The sequence below is a fragment of the Mauremys mutica genome, chromosome 7, assembly GCF_020497125.1.
Source record: "Mauremys mutica isolate MM-2020 ecotype Southern chromosome 7, ASM2049712v1, whole genome shotgun sequence".
NCBI lineage: Eukaryota > Metazoa > Chordata > Testudines > Geoemydidae > Mauremys > Mauremys mutica.
The window spans coordinates 86,471,480-86,493,791 of NC_059078.1; the positions used below are offsets into that span (position 1 = coordinate 86,471,480).

At 42.9% G+C, this 22,312-nt stretch overlaps 1 protein-coding gene and 1 long non-coding RNA gene across 20 annotated transcripts in view; one reads left to right on the forward strand and one right to left on the reverse strand.

Moving 5' to 3' along the window:
* The first annotated feature begins 3,148 nt into the window (after positions 1–3,148).
* The window catches only part of COL13A1 (collagen type XIII alpha 1 chain), a 166,711-nt gene continuing 147,547 nt past the window's right edge, over positions 3,149–22,312 (forward strand). For all 18 annotated transcript variants that reach the window (XM_045025545.1, XM_045025550.1, XM_045025556.1 and 15 more), the window contains exons 1-2: positions 3,149–3,937; positions 14,872–14,941. In XM_045025545.1, the coding sequence (XP_044881480.1) occupies positions 3,635–3,937; positions 14,872–14,941 (373 nt within the window). In that variant the 5' untranslated portion in view covers positions 3,149–3,634. The remainder of the gene's footprint in view (positions 3,938–14,871; positions 14,942–22,312) is intronic.
* LOC123375021 lies at positions 3,207–10,025 on the reverse strand. Of its 2 annotated transcripts, none has more exons than XR_006581295.1 (3): positions 9,890–10,025; positions 6,247–6,412; positions 3,207–3,343 (listed from the first exon to the last, which is right to left on the reverse strand). It is a non-coding gene; the product is annotated as an uncharacterized LOC123375021 (long non-coding RNA). The 2 variants fall into 2 exon arrangements; XR_006581296.1 differs by lacking the exon at positions 3,207–3,343 and adding an exon at positions 3,639–3,881.

Genomic DNA, 22,312 nt, shown 5'->3' on the forward strand with positions numbered 1-22,312 from the left:
TGCTACTGGGCCCTCAGAGGGTTTGTTTGACTGTGGGGGAACAGTTCTCTCTCTCTTTAACCTGATCCCACAGGTCTATTTCTTCAAACTCTCCAAAACGGAGATCAGGCTGGAGATGAATATGAGTTTTCTCTGCCAGTAATTCCAAGCACAGACTGCGTGCAAAATGTTCATTTAAAATGTGTAAATGACAGGGAAATAAATAGTCACAGGGGAACTTGACTTAAGAGGTCGGTTCACAGCTTGTGATTTAATGATCACACATCACTGTAGCCTCACATTGCTTTGTTGCTGTGTGTGAGTGAGAGACAGAAACAGAAAGACCAAAGGACAGACTGATGGGCAGATGAAGAGACAGAGGGGACACACGACCCCTTGGGGTGAGATATTGAATGGGATTTATTTTCCTCAGTGTGAAGAACATGGCAAAGCTAGGAGGTCCTTATTCAATGCTCTGAAAAGCAGAATATGAAGAGTATGAATTTCTGTTAATATCTAGAAGGACTCTAGCAATAGGTCATTATTTCAGCCCCAGGGGTGGTGCATACTCTTTATAGCATATCTGCGGCATTACTGTCAAAGCCACATGTACTTTGTGGCAAGCTCTCTCTACATTCTGTGGCCAGGTCCTTGGGTTCTGGGACACCCTGACTGCAGAACTGTGCTCAGGGCTAACTTTTCACTTTATAAAAAAGCTACATTTCAGGCCCTCATGGTTGGGAAGATAACCTTGAAAACAGGAACCAAATGTAAACAGATGCAATGCTGTCTTCTTAAGTCAGCAGATAACCTGAAACTATCCCTCTGAGAGAGGTGAAATGGTGGTTGCTGTAGAGTGCCCTGAAATGCCAGATGAGCCTGCAAGGCATTTCTCACTTTCTCAGGTATCCTTCACCTGGCTGTGCTCACCCTTAGAGCTTTATCCAGGACTTGGGGATGCTCCTGAGTGGGCAGAGTGGCTGTTCATTTAGCTCTGTGGAACTAATCAGACTCCTGTGGGAGCAAGAGCCATTAAAAGAACAGCGCTTTATTCCTGTTACCCAGCCCACTACACAGCTCTCATCCCTTCTCCTGACAAAGTAACCACTCTGTAAATCTTCTCCAAACATGGAGAGGTGCCTGGGGAAGGGGAACCAAGAAGCTGAAATCCTATTTCATGGAATGCTTAGTGCAAAGGAGAGACTGCACTGATTGAGGTACTTGGCATGTCTAACGATAGCCCCTTTCCAATCCGTGATCTCAAAGTACTCAAGATGGTCCAGCACTAATGACCCTCTTTGCACTTCATAGGGAATAAATTCTAATGGAGATCTGATTGTGTCTCCACTAGTAGGGCCCTCTCGGGGATGCTTGCTATGGAAGGGATCCTTCTTCACTCCCACTGGGCGCTCTGTGGGAATCCTGTGAGCAGGAATCACTGCAAAGAGGTGTTCATTCAGTGTACTGCCAGACTGCCTGGACACCTCCTTTCACCAGCTAGCACAGCCTACAGTGGGGCTACACTGGCCTTCTACATTCCCCTGCCTGTTTCCCCAGTGCAAGGAAGTTTGTGGTCACTTTCCACTGTAACCTCCTCCTTTAGTGGAGTTGCTGTCCCCACAGACCTCTGCTACACTCTGTTCCAGCAAAATCTGATATAGACCTGGCTGTTAATTAAAACCCATGTGAGTTAAGTGAGAGATACTGAGACCAATTCACCCACCACTGAAATGCAGCCATCTCCCCAGTGGAACATAGCACCTGTATAACAATGCAGGCTGCTGGTGCACCAAGACCACTGCCCATTGTGCTGGCCACTATTGTCTCATTGTTTCCTTTCCCTTCCCTGTCTGTCTGTCTCCATCTGTTGTCTCTTGTCTTATACTTAAATTGTAAGCTCCTCGGGGCAGGGGCCATCTTTTGTTCTGTGTTAGTACAACACATACCACAATGGGGTCCTGGTCCTTGACTGGGGATCCTAAGCAACATGGTATGTAATTAATAAATTATAATAATAGCAATAAATAATAATAATAATAATAATAAAATGATATTATATTTTAGATAAAATGAATAATATAGAACCCAGTGGGAATTGCAAAGGGAACGTAGGCAGACAGAATGTAATTACCTCAGCTGGAATTTAGCCAGGACCCATATTTTTACTTTAACAGAAAGTGACACACGATCTGTAATGACCGCAAGTGATAAGAGCCTCATTTTTTACATCTGGTTGAAAAAATAGTACTTTGAGCAGCTCAGTGCCCCCTAACCCTGTGCTTGGAGAGGAGAACAATACATACTGAATCATCAGCCTCACTTCCTGCAGCACCAGAGTGTGTCAGGGGAGGCGTCCTGTCCAACAACTGACCGTGGCCAATCCTGGTTAGGCTATAGACCTAAAATGATCAGAAAACAAGGTACGCTGCCTGCAGACTGAAATATGAGCATTTAAAAGACAGTCTGAGCCCCCCAGGCAGTAATCCCCTTCCCTCCCAACACATTCTCTAGCTCCTCCATTTTGAGCCACAACATAGGTTTGATTTAAGATATCTGGGCTCTATATTCAATTTATATGCCAGCAGAGGCTGCTGAAAGGACAGACCCCATTCAGTTCAGCTGCATGCTGAATGTTAGATCCCATGTGGCTTTTGTGGACCTTGTTCACAGTTTTGGCTATTTCCCTCCTGTCCCACATCAGGGAGCTGCTCTTCTGAAACACCGGCACCAAATTAACCTACATGTCCTAGTTACTGAGCCAGATTTGTCTCCACACCAAGAAAGAAGCCAGTGGAAGATTCACTTCAGAACAACCTGAAAGCAGGGTGAAGTTCTGCTCCCAGTTACTTCCATCCCAGACAAGTTCAAAACACCAGACCTATCCAGAAACCAGGACCCATTTGTGCCAGTATCATAAAGTCCCCTATGAAGGAAGTTAAAACAACACCATGGTGTGAGACAAGGAAAGAAGTGTGAGTCCTGCCTCTGCTTTACAATCTCTTTCCTGATGCTATAAATAACTGCAGTGAGTGTCACTTCAAAGGGAAGGGGTAGCTGATGAGAGGTGCTTTGGGGACTGATGGGGATGGGGGCGTCGCAAGGTCTGATCCCACCCAGAAACTTTGCATAAATAAATAAATCATTGCACAGAGAAAGAGAGAGAGGGAGAGCAGAGGAGGTTACTTTGGGAAGCAGTACAGCTTGCTCATCCGATCCGTGTAGTTCAGAGAGAGTGTGTCATGTTACAGAGAAGCCAGGATCAGCCACAGTGCAACTCCAAAGCAGTTGAGAATTACCTCTCTCTAATGGGGACTTTCATGTGCAATCTCTTAACCACTCTGCTAAGGAACTGAAACTGATAAACCTAGAGGGAGAGGAAAAGAACAACAAACAAAAAAGACTGAAAGACATAAACTGATCTGATTATTTTCCCCAAAACTTTTCTGGAGTTGGATCCTTTCTTTTTTTAAATCACGTTTTTCCCCTTTTTATCCATACAATTTTTGTTGTTGTTGTTATAATTTCTATTATTCAGTGGCATTGGGATTCCCTCGGACGCTGCTCTTCCATGAATTCTGGATTGTTCTTCTTGGAGTGGGATTGAAACTTTATTTATTCTATTTATTTATTTATTGTTTCTCAGGACAGGGAGGGAATGTTGGAGGAGAAGGGCTGGAAAGGTGCTAGCAATGGTGCCTTTGACAGGGGGTGCATTGCTCCCCCCAGGACAGGGGATGGAGAAAGATGCTGCAGGTTTCCTCTACTGCTGGGCTCTGGGCTTCCTGGGGTGTCTTTGATTTCTCTGGTGCTGAGCCTCCTGCTATACTTTAGGACATCAGACCTGCAATCCAGGGTTTCACATTTGGAAGCAGACAGATGCACTCAGCTCCCTGCCTGGCTCTCTGCAGACCAAATGGAGACAGCTATTTTGGGAAGAGTTGACCAACTGCTTGATGAGGTCTGTGTGCTTTCATTTTCATATAAATATATATTTTAGCTTTTTCTATTTTGCTTAAAGAATTTTCTAAGCTAAGTGCCCGTTAACTCATTAAGATGTGAATCCCCTCAGATCGCTCCCCTTTAGCTCTCCTTCTTTATAAGCAGCTCAGATTTTGCTTCTGTCTGACAAAGTCTATGATTTGTCTGAGCTTTCATGGTTTTAAAATTAGAGGGTTTTGTTTCTTTTGCCCAAGAAAGGAGCCCTTTATAGCATCAGTTTTTAACTTCAGTCTGTTAACAAGGGGTTTTCGATTCATATGAGATGACAGAATACCAGTAGGGATAGGTATACAGGATGCAATTCAGAGAGCAGATTTAAACATCACATTAACAGTTTAAAACAAATAGAAAAGTTCATCGCCAGCTGAACTGAACATGCCTGGGAATAGCCTGGTGATAGTAGCAAAGGTACCCATATTGTGACAGGTAAACTGGGAAAAGCAGCAGGCAGAGACAGGTAAATATGATGATAAGCTGATGTCCTAGGTGCTTGTTTCAAAGCAGTTTGGAAGAAATTCCCCTTTATTTCGATCCAAACTACTTTTACAGTAGTTTGGAAAATAAAAAGACAAATATTGCTAGAGTCCTTCTAGATATTAACAGAAATTCATACTCTTGAGCTCTTCACTGGCTTAAGCACTAAGGGCCTGATCCAAACACTACTAAAGTCAATGATAGTCTGTCTGTGGAGTCTATTGGGCTGTGGATCAGATTCGTAGATACTACAGTGATGGCTCCTGTCAAAAAATCTTAGACGGACACACCAATAGATTAATGAGTCATATTGTGCATCTTAAAGCTCAGAGATAAACCCCTCCAGCCCTGAAAGATCTCCCATTTCATCATTGTAATGTACTCACTTCATGTTTCTAATCATACAATTATAGAAATGTAGGGCTGGAAGGGACCTCAAGGGTCATCTAATCCCCTGCACTGAGGCAGTTCCAATTCTACCTAGACCACCCCTGACAGTTGTTTGTCCAACAGGTTCTTAAAAACCTCCAGTGACAGAGATTCCACAACCTCCCTTGGAAGCCAATTCCAGAGTTTAACAATCCCTATAGTCAGAACGTTTTTCCTAATATCTATCTTCAATCTCCTTTGTTGCAGATTAAGCCCATTACTTCTTTTCCTACCTTTAGTGGACATGCAGAATAATATATCACTGTCCTCTTTAAAGCAGCCCTTAATGTATATGATGTTATCAGGTCTGCCTTCACTCTTCTTTTCTCATGACTAAACATGCCAAGCTTTTTTAACCTTCTTCATAGCTCAGGTTTTCTAAGCCTTTTATCATTTTTGTAGCTCTCCTCTGGACTCTTTCTAATATGTCTACATCTTTCCTATAGTGTGGTGCCAAGAATTGGACACAGTACTCCAGCTGAGGCCTCACCAGTGCCCAGTAGAGCATGACAGTTAGTCTTACATAGGACACTCCTGTTAATACAATGCATTTGTTCTTCTCAATTGTTGTTGATGGCCAACTTTTAAAATCCCGTACAGCTTGTGGGGTTTGCTGTGGCTCTGACAAGTGCTAGAAGTTAGATGGGTGCTCACTTGTCCAAACCGGTCAAAGATGCAGAACTTTGGTGTGCACTGACTCAAATGATCAGGATGTTCTGTGATACCCAGAGAGAACCCGGGAGGAGGGAGAGGGGGGAGAGAAGGAGGGAGCACGCTAGGTCTTTTTTTTCTCTTTCACTGTGCAAACCACTCCAGCTTTTGCTCAGGTCATAAGTATCACAGATTAGTACAAATGCAGGGTATGGAAAGGACTGGTGTCAGACCCATTAGCTTATAAAATGGAGCCAGTTTCTGCAGTCCACTGTGCTTCATTATTTCATTCACATATTGCAATATTAGGAAACTAGTCAAGGAACAAAGTAATAAAACCATTGAGAGCTGCATTACCCTAGAACACCAGCAAACAATGAACAAGAGCAGCACTGTGACTCTGCCATTGTGTCATCATACTCTGAGAGAGGATTTTTGGCACAGGTTAAAATAATGGGGGGTTCTGGATAAAATATTGCTGTACTACATGTAATGACTCTGAGTGTTTGATATCTGTGGATGGTTCTTTGACAGCCTGATTAGCTTGCAGATGAGCTCTTTAATAGCTAACATTGATATGGCACTGCTGTGAGGAAGCTCACACAGCTGAACTCCTAGCTGGGATTGGCAGGGCACAACCCTACAAGCCCACACTGCTGGAGTCCTAGTAATGCACTTCTGTGAAGTAGATCACACTGCTAAAGTCCTACTGACCTCTGTGGGGCACTGCCATGAAGAGGCTCACACACTGTTCCATTCCCAGCTGACCCTGGGAGAATGGGAATATGAAGGAAGTCCCTATCGCTGGAGTCCCTGCTGGTATGACAGGACACTGGTGTAAGGAAGCTGGCAGACGAGACAGCACTGCTAGGACATTGCCCTGCGAAAGATTCAAAATTACAACAGACCTCAATGAAAGAAGTTAGGTTCTCTAAGAGAAAATGAGTCTGATTCTCCTGTTACACCAGATTTACACTGTTGTGACTGCATCTACTTCAATGGAGTTACTCTTGATTTACACCCGTGTCTGTGAGAGGAGAATCAAACCCAGTAAACTATATGTTTTCTCTTCTCATAGCTAGCTCAACACTTTAGCGACACAAGTCCCCAGGAAGGATGTCAAGAGATAAGAAGGAAAGAGACAGAGCAAAAGCATAGAGGACACAGATAAAGGAGAGTAGAAAGGGAGACTGAGAAAAGAGATTTAAAGGGAGGGAGAACAAGAATGGGAAAAGCAAGAGAGGGAGACAGAAACTGATGGAATATGAGAGAAAGAGGCTGGGAGATCACTTTAGAGGAAGGGTGAGCAAGGAAGCATATTCATCCCCTTCTCTTTCAGAGCGTCAGGCCTCTTACGGCCACATCCTCCTGGACGAACTACACTCTCCCTCGATGTTTTGACCTTAATGAGTTATACAGCTGCCAGTTTCATAGAATTCAGCACATAATAATGTTTTTAAAAAAATCCCCAGACTTCCTAATTGGGGAAGGGGGGAACTGCTGGGGTAAGTAGAAGAACATGGAGTGAAGCAGCCTGGGATCCTCCTTTCAATTGTGTCAGGGGGTGAGGCTGGGGGGACACCTGTATTTGTGGACTGGGGATTTTGTGAGTGTATATGTACATGTATGGGGCTTGGATTCACATGCCTGTGGCTGTGTGTTCTCTGTGTGTGGATATAAAGTCAATGTATGTACGAGAACTGTTACGGCATGTGTTTGTGTGTTTATTGTGAATGTGCAGTTTTGTGTGGTGTATGTATGCAAGTGTGTTGTAAATGGGCATGTTGTGAGGTGTTTATATGGCTGAGCGTATGCTTGAGAGTGGATTGTGATTGTGTGTTGTTTTATGTTTCCCTGTGCGTGTTCAGGCTGAGTTACCACCACATACCTTTATGGGGGCAGCAGCTGGGAAGACTAAGGGCCCAGTTCTCACCTGCACTCTGGTGGCATAAAGAGACACCAATGGCACTCTGGGACTCGTCCTTTGTAAGCAGGTTTCTCAGCTAGCTTATATCTGCCAGAATGGCTCCACACTGCCGTCCCCACAAGGAGTAAGAGGCAGGCAGGGAAAAAGGGAAGGTGAGGGTGTGGTTGGACCATGCTGGACTCTGGCTGCTCTTGCCTGAGGGCAGCCAGTGCAGTCATAGTGTAAGTTCTAGCTTGCACCAGGGGCATGAAAGAGTCCCAGCTTCCCTGAAAACATGGGGATGGGAAGGAGGTTGGCAGCCACATGCTCCCCCGACCCCCATCCACACCCCGTTCCTTCGTGAAGAGCAGGAATGGAGCAACAGAGACTTGGTGCCTAAATACATAAGTGATCTAGCAAGACTCTCACTCACACAGAAAACATTTCTGCCACTTACACCTAGAGGAAGGGCCCATTCCTGCTTCCCATGGAGAGTGAGGAATCACCTGGAGAAACACATCCAGCCTAACAGAAAGCCACTCTCATCCATTTCAATTTCCTCTTCTTCCCAGGAGCTGTAGCCACAAGCTATTCCATGTGAGCATCTACCTCCAGTGCAGGTTGTTCCAGTGCTGCCCACGCTCACATTTCTATTCTAAATCTTGTGATATTTGTTGTCTTTGTAAAGCCACAGCTCCTGGGGTCAGGGCATTACAGGAGAATCTCAGCTTTCATTTTTTTAAATGTAAGTTTCTAGCTGTCAAGGTTGCAGAGAAAAGCTTGAGAGACTCAGGAACCAGAAGGCAAATAAAAAGAAACCAAAACTTATCATTTTTTACAATCTCATGTTTTTTAATCAAATCTCATGATTTTTTTTTTACCTAACTCTCACACTTGGTGTTGGCTACACTGCTGTTCCTCCCTTCAGTCCAATAGAATTAACAGACTGGTGGGCAGTCCTCTACGGAGCCAGTCTGACTAGTGCAGACTTCATTAACTACTATCAAAACTTCTCACTATGGTCATGTGTAGTAAATACTGGGCTGGAGTTTTCTGCCAGCCAGAAATGGATTCTATGTCTTTCCTTGAAAAAGTCTGTGCCGACTAGGTCTGATATGGATGTTTCTGAGAAAACTTTGGCTGCAGGCTAGAATTCGTCTGTATTTATGGGGCATGAGAAAAATCAAATAAAAAGTGCAAATAAACTGTATAGTTGGCATTGAAAGCCAAGGCAGTGATTTGAAAAGAGGCAAATGAAGCATTTCCTCATGCTGGTGAACATGTGGTCTTGTCTCTTCTTGCCAGAAGCTCAGTGGGATGGAGCACAGGGTGTTCTCAGGGCTGCCTGCTCACAATACATGAAGAAACGGTGAACTTCCAGAGTTGGGAATTCATCTTTTTTACATAATTTAAAAACAATCATCATCCTGAAAACCCCCAGGAAACAGAGAGTTGACTTTACTGTCACTCTGCACCTGTACAAAATACAACTCAGCCATATATCCAATGTCACGGAGTCCATTTGTCACCTTTTAAAAGAGATTTTGGGGCTGTGTTGGAGGAGGGGAGAATGGATCAATGCTCTTTTCCATGTGTCGGTATAGACTTCTAATTTTCTCAGCATTGGGGAAGGTGCTCAGCAGGGGAACTCCTCGTATATTTTCCTTCTCTGTTCCCATCTGCAGATTTTCTCTCACTTTATTTAAGTGGTTCAGGGAACTAAACTTCATGATTCTTGCTATCTAATGGTCAGCGAGTGCCAAGCTGCGGTGCCTTTAGTACTATGTGCTACCTTTCCCTGGCTCTCCATCTCAGCATTGCCAACCCCCGACATTCAAAAATCAGAGAATGAGAAAATGAGAAAGGTCCCAGAATCATGAGATTGGCTTAAAATCATGACATTTTACAAAATAAGTTTTGGTTTCTACTTATTTGCCTTTTGGTTTTTGAGTTTGTAGCGCTCACTATTGAAGGTGTTTCTTTGCAATTAAGGGGGCTAGAAACTTTTTAAAAAATGAATGTGAGAGTCTCACATGCTCAGGTAACATGCTCCAGGAGGTGGGGCTATAAGAACACCAAATACCATGAGACTTGAGATAAAATCACACGAGCTATTAGCAATGCTACTAGTCTTTGAACTCTTCTGACTGGCTACAATGGATTCTCTAGAATCTGTTTCCTTTAGCAGCTGGGGTGGAGCAGAAAATGATTTTACCCCCTCATGAACCAAAACAACTGCAGCTGCTCAAGAGCTCTAATCCAGTGCTTCCCAAATGTTTGACTAAGGTGACACATCAGCTGCATTTGGCCTTTTTTTTTTTTTTTTTTTGTGACCCAACATTACATATATGCACCTTCCCCCCAGCACCAGAGCCCTAATCCTGGCCCAGTGTGGAGGGGACGCCCAGGGCCATGGCATGGGGTTGGACAGTGAGTCTGCCCTGCACTTACCTGTACTCACTCACTCATGACAGAGGAGAGGAGAGGCCACATTTGAGTGTGTGGCATTCTGACCTGGTACATGAGGATGCAGCACCTCTAAGGTATTGTCCAGCCACCCCTCCTGGAGTGACAGCTGGGCCAACCCTGAGTGGTGCTGCAGCCCTGTGTGCCAGGTCACAATGCCCAGAACAGTGAGCTAGGCCCAGCCCTATGGGACAGGAGTCACCGCTGTGTAGTGGGCTCACTCTCCAACCCTCCAGACCCTCCCTGGGGCCTCCTCTCAGCACTGGGGCAGGAGAAGTATGTTTGCCTAGACCAGAGCCCAGTGATGGGTTCATCCAGCCCTGTACATGACAACCCATCTAGACCCTTTCCGCAACCCACTTGTAGGTCGGGACCCACTGTTTGGGAAACACTGCTCTAGTTCAGTGGTTTTCAAAGCCGGTCCGCCACTTGTTCAGGGAAAGCCCCTGACGGGACGGGACGGTTTGTTTACCTGCTGCATTCACAGGTTCGGCTGATCACGGCTCCCACTGGCCATGGTTCGCTGCTCCAGGCCAATGGGGGCTGCGGGAAGGGCAGCCGGCACATCCCTCGGCCCGCACCACTTGAGAACCACTGCTCTAGTTTACCTCCTCCCAAGTACCACTCTCTGTTTCCCCTAAGCTAGGACACATCCCAACCAGGTACTCACTTGGAATGGAAGAATGGAAGACTCCTATTAACTTTAACTGGATTTGGATTAGGCCGTATAAATTAGTTAGCAGTAAGCTGCCATCTATTATCACCTTCAAGGAAACTCACTGCCAGCTTCATTTGCTATTTCCAACATGTATTTCAGACGGATTTTTTTTGTTCTATTTGCCCACTCCCAGACACTACATCTTGCCTTCTGCTCACAGCTACTGCGGCACATAGTGATGGGTGGTCCCATAACTATAAGCACAGTAGTTGCCAGATAATCACAGACAAACAGGACCAAGAGTAGAACTTACAGCCTGTAGCTGCAAACACACAGGGCACTAACCAGAGCATGAGAGCTGCAATTCCAGAAACTCAGGACAAGTTTGTAACCAATTAGTTGTATAAACAGAAAAAGTGCAGCCAGGAATGTGGATGTTTAAGTGGCTTTAAAGAAGTAACTTGGGCAAATGGTATCATGATCCTAATATCAAACCTAACCTTGGAAAAAACTGACAGGGTGACAGAGTGGTAAAAAGACCTGAGCCCTGCCTACCTCTAGCACTTCCATCTTTTTTACCATGAATGCAGCTGCACAGGAGTCTGATTTTGTCCAGTGTGGATGCACCTCTGAGGCATGTAATAACACACTCCAGTCCCACTTAATTTGGTGTCAGCCGATTTACAGACATCTCAGACTGGATCCTAGAGCTAGTGGGAAAATAGATCTTATTTTTGGGGGGAAATTTCAAATAAAATGAAAATGTATAATTTCCATGTGTATTTTTTCACTGATTAGTTTTGAGTTGATGAAAATCAACAGCGCTCCCCAGAAAAAAATCAGTTTTCTATTTTCACATCCCCCACAAAAAATACAACAAAATTGGAAATTTTCTCATAGAAATTTCTGTTTAATGAAAAAAACATGTTTTGTAAATAAACAAACACATACATAGTTTTGACCCACTGTACTGTCTGTTTTTTTATCAGCTGAAGAATTACTAAAAGCATATCCAGGGCTGTCAAATAGTTATCCAGGACTTTTCCAGTAGTTACATTTTATATAGATTCAAACATTTTACGGGGTTTAAAATATCAAATGGGTTACATCAATATTCATTGCTTAATTATTTGGATACAAATTTCAAAAAAATCAAGTTATTTCTCTTATAAAAAACTGGTAACTTTGCTGCTCATGATGAAGGACAGAGAACATCAGTTGTAGCATGGGAAAATCGTTTATAGATCCCCAATACATCTTAGTCTAATCTGCCACACTCCCTCATGTTCTGGGTCTTGAGCTTTTTGGAGCAGAAATTACTTGTTGTATTTAGTTGAATAGTGGTTTTGTGATATGGAGAAATGAAAGTGAAGATGAAAGCAGTAAAATTACTTTCCTTAGTGACCTAATCTAGGAATTGAACTTAGGTCTCCTGAAGCCATGTGTTTTTCTGTTAGTAGTCAATATTGGTCTAGTATATTACTCATGGAATTGAAATCCAGCGGCTCCTAAATTCTAATTCCACAGCAGAAAACCACAAAGCCCCTGCTACCTATCCCTGAGGTTCCAGTGGATCTCAGAGGATCCGTGTAGTCTAGAGGCCAGTCTGGCTACTTCTTCCATGGGTTCAAACCACAGTAGGAGAATTTGAAGGAAATTCCACAATGGGAACTTTGCAGACCTTTCCTCTGTGAGAAGAGGGGCCAGCCTTCTATCAGCACCCTTTATAAATTCTTAGATTCCAAGCTCTCCCAGCCATTTCTAACTATCTGTTTATAATTTTGTTTTTAAACTCTAGGGGAACATATGGTGCTAGCTCTGATCTTATAGATGATTTTAACAGTACTGTACATTAGGTACATTCCACTGTTCACATTCAGTGAATAAGGCTCTGGTGAGTTCTGTATTTCTGTTTCCAGAGTCTGGTGGGTCATCACTTCTTCTGCACAAAGTTCTACAGTAGCAAAGTAAATTGCTGATTAAATAAATGTTTGTTTCCACTAGTTGTGTGTCACTGTCAATTTCTTTTGACAGCCTGGATGTCCTCTGCAAATTTGACTGACAGATCCTTTTTACATTTTTAATACTTCTGGTCTATAAATAGTACATCAAAGAGCCGAGTTCCAGGCAGAGCATTAATCTTCACTAGTTAGAGAATGACTTGTCACAAAACACTCCTGTCCATGCAAATCATGCACTGTGACATCATCTCTTAATTCACAAAGATAAATGACATGCAAGGCCCAATTTCCAAGTGTAGGAACTCTACTGAAATGTTGAAATCTTGTGTTTGGATGTTTAAATTGGCACTTAGATGAAAAGGGGAACATACATGTCCATTTGTTCCAATTTAAGATTCCATATAAAGCATATGAATCTCCTATTTGTGCTCATGTTTGAAATGTAGCCCAGAGTATTAAAAACCAAATTACAGCTGTGAACTTTAATTGCAGATGGGTCTGAGCCACAACATTTAGATTAGGATCCAGATCTCAATACTCCCAAAGTACAGAAGCATTCAGAGTTAGGTTTTTAGTTCCGGAGGGTACACATGTTATATATAAGGGAACTGGAATTTCCATTTTGAGGGAAATCCCATGAATCAGAATGAAAACAAAAAATCTAGGAATTGCCCATGAAATGAAATTTTAGGAAAAAATTCATTTTGGGTCAATTGAAATGGTTCCTTCTAATTTTGACATTTAATTAATTATATTGCACTACCTTATATGATACATTTTGAAATGAAAAGTAGTTCCATTTTGACTTTATCTAAACACTTTGTTTCAGTTTTCTTTTTTTAAATTAAATTATGTCAAGATCAGTCTATTCCCATGGGAAAATTTTATTTCGATAAACTGTTCCATCAGAACGTTTTTGACCAGCACTACATAGTTATATGCAATGAACAGTGCCTATTTTTGGACAGTTATCAATGTTGAGAGGAAAAGGCTCAGATGATATATTTTAGTTTTCCAGACCAAGATTTTCAAAAATAGCAGCCTAAAGTCAGGCTTCTGAGTCCATATTTAGGCTCCTAAATAAGTGACATGATTTTCAAAAGTACTGAGCACTGATCAGTTCCTGTTGACTTCTCAGTAAGGTCAGTAAGAGCTGCTGGGTGCTCAGCATTTTTGAAAATCATGTCATCCATTTAAGAGCCTAAATATGGATATAACAGCCTAAAGTCAGACACTTATCTTTGAAACACTGGCCCAAGTTCTCAGAGATGTGGATAACAAGAGCAGGTGAATATGATACACAATGATCCTTAAAAGTTAGCTGTGATTCATTAGTGGGGAGTGTTGCCCTAAAACTCGTACAGATAGTTTTCTATTTAATGGATAGTCTTCTCAAATTATCAACACACCCACAGCTCCAGTCATGAACAAGATGCAGACAGCAGAGGCGTAAATCATAAACTGCTTCTGAACAGAAACCCTGTGTGGCTCACCCAGCATCTCAGTAATGTGTAGCCAACCTAGATGGATTCATGTTTTCTCTTCTCAGTCATGATAGGTGTATTAATAGTACACTCATGTGTATACAATTAAAGCTGGTCAGAACATTTTCAACAAAATCAGTTTTCGTTTTCAGAAAATGGTGTTTTGTAGAAACTAGTGTTTCACAGAAATGTATTGATTTTGATAGAAAGGTTTCTGAGATCCAGCGTGGACTGTCTTGTCAATTCCCAGAGAGAGAAAGACTTAAATCAAAAGCCTGACATGTTTGATCCAAAATGGACATTTCAACACAGCTCTCTTTCACAGACATTGTCAAATGGTTTTCTTTTTGTTCCAATGGAATGGAAACACATTTCCAAACCCCAGAAGTTTTTATTAAATAGATTTGTCATTGCCCAACCAGCTCTATATGGAATGTTTGAAAGTTGCCGTCTTCTCTAGGATCATCTCTTTGGACAAAAATTACCAGTAGGCCAAGGAGCTGGCTCTTTGGGAGAGCAGGACCTGTCTCCATTTTTCATCTGCTACTTAGAGTTTTCTGTTGGGTTTGTGAGCATTACAGTCTTCACGTGGGCACATAGTCACCTCTTAATTCATCATTACGGCTTTTTGCCAAAAAATCACTCTTGAAGGTTATTTTGAAGTTTTAGCTGCCTGCTTTCAATCAAGAGACATGTGGTATAAAGTTTAAGGTTGTGGACTAATTACCTGCCTTCAATCCAGCACCAGACATCTCTTTCTCTTTGTATCTCACTGATTAGCTTCCTCCCATCCTACTTTTCGGATATGCTAAGGTTTGGGTTTCATCCCTGTTACTGATGCTTTTTTCCCCGTTTACTTTACAGAAATTAAAGTTCAACTTGCCAAGACATCGAGAAGTTCGAGATACCCACCAGAGGTGCAATTGCCCAGCAGGTAGGGATCTCTGAGGCCTTGGTACCTTAGAATAACTAATGAGCTCTTATTTATCTCATCTCACCTTGAAAGCTTTCCTAATGTACTGCAGTATTGGGTTATAATGATACATATAATATAATAAACCTACGTACGGAATGTATAAGTACATACATACAGGTTTGGTTACTTATTCATTTATAAATAATAAATCTCTGTATGACAGAAACTCATGAGAACACCAATATCCACACACCCAACGTGAGCAATAAAATAGACAACCAAGTGTGTTCTTATGCTGTCTCTCTGCATGCCTCTGAGGCAGTGACCTTTAAGACCCATGGAATTATACAGGTAGCTGAGGCATCTTGTAAAATTACCACCCTTGATGTATAGAAATAAGTCTATATTTTATGGCTTTGTTCAGTCATGCTTGTTTCCAATTCCAAAGGATCGTGCAAATACTTCCTCTGATGTAGTTTTAATACAATAGGTGAAAAAAAATTGTGGAAAACCCATTCATGAGCTGAATTTTATTCCATCATCATGAGTCATGCAGTCTTCTTTGTCATCTTATAATAAAGTATACTAAGTACAGAGGAAATAGAGAGGTGGACGCTGTTTTATTTTTAAAGAACAATAGCACTGGTCTGTGATGGGAATGAACCAAAACCCAGTGTCCAAACACTCCTGAACTTTGGAACATTATTACAGACCAGGCCCTTTTCCACAATGGTACAACAGGTTCAATTTATGTTTAGTTTAAAAGACAATTCAAATTAAACATAAATTAGATGGACTGGTCATTATCTCTCTTTATCTACACTGTATAGCAGAGATGGGTGAAGCAGTTCAAATCAAATAGGAATCCCTCAGCCTAAATCTCTTTCCAAAACTCAAATCAAAACTTAGTTGAACCATTGTTGAGTTTCAAAAAAGTTCCACTAATTTTTCCTGCCATTAGCCTACAACTTCATGTACTGCTCCACCCCCACGTTATTGCCAGGACTTGACATTTAAGAGCTGAAATACCACAAGAAACAATTTTCTTATGATATTTCTGGAGCAGCCAAAAGCAGGGACCTTGGAATTTGAGTTCAGAGTAAAAAAAAAATAGATTAATACATTATTAGGCCAGAATGGATCATTATGATCAATTACTCTGACCTCCTGTATAACACGTCATAGAATGTCACCCAAGAATTCCTGCCTCAAGCCCATGAGGTCAGCTGAAGGTAGCTAAGACCCTTGTGAAGTGCTGACAGCAACAATGGCAGGCTTGTCGTAGGATTTGGGTGGCTGCTCATTCCATGCAGCTCTCAGTGTCTTCTGAAAAGATAGCCTTGATTCCAAGGAGAGATGAATATTTCTTAGACCTTAGACCTTAATTGAAGGTGAGGATGATGATTTCTCATTGCGTGTTGCACCGCTCTGTCATGAATAAATATTCCAAAGGCACAAATGCTCTTTGCAAAATTCCCTTCAGTCAGTCTCCTGATTCAATGGGTGAAATGTAGCCATGTTTCAAAACAGGTGGCACGGCTGGTGGAGCCTTGGTTGACGCCAACCTGTGCACATGTGCTGCTTCAATGTGATCCATAATCCAGGTGGAGACCTTGGAAATCATTTTACCCTTGACATTTTTTCTGATGCCTGAGATGTCTGAGGGCTAGACACAATCTGGAGACCTAGACAGTGTGACCCTTATGGGGAGTCCAAGGCTATCACAAGCATGGAAGAGCATCAATATGTTGCAAGCACTCGTTATAAGCCCCTTCCTCCCCAGCCAGTCCATTCCAAGGCCTGTAAACAAGCACACAATCTCCCTTGCTGAAAATAAATGTTTAGCAAAAGTGACATTTGAGTATAACCACAATTCCAAGTCCAACTTGTTGCATGGTACATAAGGGAAAAGGAAATCAAATCCATTTGCTGAACTTCTCAGTACAGGATATAAAGGTCCTGGACAGTCAGAGAAGGGTCACACATAGAGTAGGAGGGGTCCACAGCTCTAGGGCATGAGAGGTTTGTTTGTGAACTTAAACAATTTGAAGGCAGAGAGTAGGGAAGCGGAGAGGATGTATAAGTGTGTAACTATGTCTCAGTTATCTGGGTATTCATGATAAGAATAACAAGAATAGCACGGTCAGGAAAACAACAAGGTTTTTTTTGGTCTTATATATAGAAAAGAATAAGGAAATATATGTTTCCTAAAACTGGGAAGTTGATACTTCAAATCATTCATGCTTTGCTTGGGTGTGACCACCTATGAGTGTAGTGTCATTGCTGGGTCACTGCGTTTTTAAAAAAACAAGGAGTCCGGTAGCACCTTAAAGACTAACAGATTTATTTGGGCATAAGCTTTTGTGGGTAAAAACCCCACTTCTTCAGATAATAGCAAGTTTCTTAGTGCTCAAGGCATGTGCATTCAGGTTAACAGCACGAGCCTTGGTTATTTCGAACTAGATTCCTTGGATGAGATTAATATCCCATGAGCCCTTTCATTTTCCTGTAATCTGCCAGGCTTCTCTGGTACCAGACTGCCTCAAACAGGTTTGATGTATGTCCTGAGATAGACCCAAGTATCCACAAAACATATGGTAGCTGTTGGGCTCTTCCCACTACAAACCTTAACAATTAGGGATGAACAAACCTTGGGAACTATTTCTGGGTTTGCAAAACTACCTCAAGTATTTGAATTATTTTTTCCTGTAATTTAAACCAATGATTTTTCAAAGGAGATATGATGTTTAAAAATAGATGGGCGGGCAAACATTGAATGCTTCAGGTGGACTTTGAAGAAAACCCCACATATTACCACAACTGGTGTTTATATAAAACTAGAATGAAAACAATATCTGTGCAAGTATCAGACTAGTTCGGCTGGCAGCTGAGCAACAGATTGCCTCATGTATAGTCTACGAATTGTGGTAATGATGATGACACAGATTAATTGAATTACGGTAGAGTTTACGATATGCCTGACACTTTCTAAGCGTATATTAAGACTAAGTTCCTGCCACAAAGAGCACGGAGTATAGGCTCTTTAGGAACAACAACTCAATACCGAAAGGAAAAATGAAGCATTTACTGACCAGCCCAGAAGAGCAAAGATTGCAGTCCTAAACACTGGTGATGAGACTCTCAAGAATAGACAAACAAACTATCCATGCCCTATCATACTGACACATACCAGGCTGTCAAAATAACAAGGACTATCATACACTCAAGAGAGCCACACAAGGTCACCTGCCATATCTCTCTCCTTAAGAAACTATAGAGATCTCTTATCCTAATCTCCTTCTGAAAAAGTGAGGAATACCCTCACATTCAGGACTACATCTACCCTAAACCAACCTTAGCTGAGATGAGTTGTTCTCTTCCTGACTATAACATCCCAGAATATTCAATAAACTAAAGTCCAAGGATTTGTTTAGTGACTACATATATATAGCCTATACTATCAGCAGATGCCCTTGTTCATTTCTGGGGAGTGGAAGTGACGCCATGTCTTGAGAAAGCCCCCTTCAGATTTCTGTGCAGGATTTTGGAAAGTCTAAAGAACTGACCATAGTCAAAGATCCATCCCAGGTTTTGATCTGAGGCCATTGCTTGCTGGGCAAGACTTTGGAGCTTCATTAGGACTGTGCACATGCAGAGCAGAGATGTTAAATAAAGTTCATGGTTATTAGAAGAGAGCCACAACCAGAACCTCAAATCCAAACTCATTTGAATTTGGATTGTCCATGGATTTGATCCCTAAGTATGAACCTGACTACCGTGTGGTCAGATGCAAAACTGTCCGGAGCTTCTTTTCCAGCAGTGATTTGGATGTGGCTGAAATCTCTTGCAGACTGCTTGAGATGACCGAAGTCTCTCAAGGACAGCTGATTTCCCCAGATTCCTGCCATTTGGTACCACACTGTCACAAGAACAGCTTGTTAGATTGCAGTATCACAGAATGCAAATGTAAACCCTCCTAATCTAACCTCAGCATGATCCAGATTTGAAACTTGTCTCCCTTATAGCTATCTACTGTACCTTAATCCTGAATCTCAGTGCTTGGATTCAAGGAGCTCTTAGTGACGGAAACACAGCCAAGAACCCTCCCCCCGAAAAGCAGGTTGGCACAAGCGGCTGGCCTGTATATCTCACATACGTCATTCATTTTTATAATAATTTTTTTATTTTCCTCTCTTCTGCTCCTATTTTCACAATTCCTTTGTATTTGTTTCATGCTCTGCTGGCTCTCTGCTTCAGTTTTCAACATAATTTTTATTGGATATTTTCTTTGCTCATTTTCTTGCAAGATTTGTCTTCAAGCAGAATCCCAGTTCAAAATATTTTAGTTTATCAAACTTTTGAGAACATGAGTGAGTTCAAAATAAGGCAAAGTTGAGTTTTCCATCACTCTAAGTAGCAGGTTATTATTATTTGTATTGCTCTAAACTGAGATTAGGATCTCATTGTGCTAGGCACTGTACATGCATATACTGAAAAGCTGGTCCCTACCTGTCAGTCTATCAGTAGCTAAAAGACCAGGCTGTCTCATGGATGTAATATGTAAAGTCAGGTATATAAAAAGGCTGAAAAAGTCTGAAAATGTAAGAATTTGATGGCAATAGACTGTGAATCCCAGTGATGGCTGAATCTGGTAATATTCTGAACAAAAAGAGCTCTCAGCCATGCTTGTAGATGTTTCCATTGCTCTACACTGACTCAACAAGACATTCTAGGTTTCAGTGTGATGTTTGGGGTTATTGTGTGTGCTGGTTGTGTTGTTGTGTGGGTAGTTTTGAAGAACTGTGGCAGTTGGGACAAGTAATCATGATCTGTGAAGACTCCCTCATAAATTAGCTGGAGAGTAAGGGTGATGATTAGTTGAGTTTTCTCTGATATCAAAGGACTCTTGGCATGGCATAGATACATGCCTTCCTTTGGCACAGGTGCAATTTTAAAGTCAAAATGGCTGAGAACTTGAAAATTGGGCAATAAGAGACCACAAAACCTAGTGATGATTCAGCCTGGTGATAGTCTGAACAAAAAGAGCTTTGAACCATGCTAGTAGTAGCTGCTTCCATTGCTTCACACTGACTCTTCAGACACTTTAGGCTTCAGAATGACATTCCTGGAATCTTGTTATATAGCTGACTGGGGACAACAGGTGGCTACAAGATAGAGATAGCGAGGAAGGGGACACAAGGTAAGAGTGAGACAATTGTTATAAGTAGTGATCACAGATAATGAGGAGGTAGGGTTCATTTTGTTTGTTTGTGGGGATATTGAATTTGAAAGCTGATGGACCAGTTAGTAATGGTGGAAAGTTTAGGACTGTGACCTGACTTTAGGAAGAACTGTATAGTAATAGAGAGTACTCACACTTCTGACTGCAGAGGAGGGTTGCATAATCTGTGTCCGACTGCAGCAACCTGACACCACCCTGCTGTCAGTTACATGAGCCAGGCGTTGGCACAGCCTGATAAAATGATTTCACCATCTGTCAAATGAAAGAGCTCCTGTGAGAAATGTCTTCTGGACCCTTTGAGTCCTGGGAATTCTCTAACATAATTTCTTCCTCAGTTCTCATGAAAGTCCTTGCCCAGCCATAGGCCCTCAGGAAGACTACAAGAAAGGAAGATAAAGTGCCTCCTTCTTTCAGATTTCACACTTACTGACAGGGGCCACCAGAGCCCTGAATTGCTGTTAATATTTGTCTTCTTGCTTTGTAGTCAGTGATGGCAAAGATAGACAGGGGGTTCTGCCTCTCTCCAAACTCACAGCACACTGAGCCAGTGGGGACAGTAGGATTTAGTCCAGAAGCTCCACTTTCCAGGAAGAAATCAGGATGAGACCCCTGTAACGCCTTCAGGAAAGTGGTATGGCAGGTGACATATTCGGCCTCTCTTCACTCTCCTTCCCACACCTATAGCAACTTCTCTCCTCTAGGCCCACGTCTCCTGGCATGGCTGCAGCTGGGATCCTCTTAACTTAAGGAGGTTAGAAAGGAATCTCATTGGACTTATCCAGGCCACAGGCTGCAGTCCAGAATATGTCACCCAGCACTGGTGCAAGCCAACTGGCAGAAAGCAACAGGATTTCCCATTTCTCCCTATCTTCCCACTAGGGTGACCAGATGTCCTGATTTTATAGGGACAGTCCTGATTTTTGGGTCTTTTTCTTATATAGGCTCCTATTACCCCCCACCCCTGTCCCGATTTTTCACATTTGCTGTCTGGTCACCCTACTCCCCACCCCTGCTCTTTTTCCTTGCCTGACAGTTAGCAGTAAAGAGGAAGGAATACCAGGTTTTTCTAAGTACAGAACTTTGCGTTTCTTCATACTGCATGACTATGCAGGGGAGCAAGGAGGAGTAAAACCACTCCCTGCTTATTTACATTAGCCCTCCCCTCATCATGGCTCCAGGCACAAAGGGGTGGAGAGCAGAGGCTGAAGATCTGGTACTACCCTTCCCCAAGCAGAAGGGCGAGTTGATGATTGAACCTTGGCTCGACCCCCATAACATGCTGGTCAGCAGGGCTGAGCCAGCATGAAGGGGAAAGCAAGCTGCACCCAGTAGTGGGCTGCAGTATATACTTCCTCCAGGAACCCTTCACTAAAGGGAAGCTGTAGCAATATGGGGAATTTGTCTTTGAACAGCTTCTGAATTCTCTTTGGTACTGGAGACTTTCAATGTGTTTCTATGTTACAAGGCAAACTCCATTTTGAACATGGGGCTTGCTTGCCTTCTCTGATGTGTTTTGCCTCCATGTTAAGCTAAAACGCACAAGAGAAATTCTTTTACTTGGTACAGGGCTAACATTGGAAGGTCATTAAATATTGATGATCATCCATTCAAATGGAGCAAGACTTGGACAAAGAGATGGCTACTGCCCGAGGCACCAGCGCTCCAAGCATGTGCTTGAGGCAGCACTTTCCAAGGGGCGGCACTTCGTCTCCTTTTTTTTTTTTGCTTGGGGCGCAAAAAGCCAGGAGCCGGCCCTAAGCGGCGGTGAGCTGTGGTGGTGGGGGGTATGGGGAGGGCCGCTGGAAGTAATCTGGGGGTGGGAAGAGGAACCAATCCCTCCCCCCAGTTCACCTCCGCTCCACTGCCACCTGCTCCCCCGAGCACGCTGCCACTCCGCTTCTCCCCCCTCCCTCCCAGGCTTGCTGTGCGAATCAGCTGCTTTGCGGCAAACCTGGGAGGGAAGGGGGAGAAGCAGAGCGGAGGTGAGCTGTGGTTGTGGGGGGCGCGGGGAAGGCCACAGGAAGTACCCTAGGGGGGCAAAGGAACCGCTCCCCCACCAGCTCACCGCCTCCTCCCTCAAGCACACCACCGCTCCACTTCTCCCCCCTTCCTCCCATGCAAGCCTGGGAGGGAGGGGTAGGAGGGGA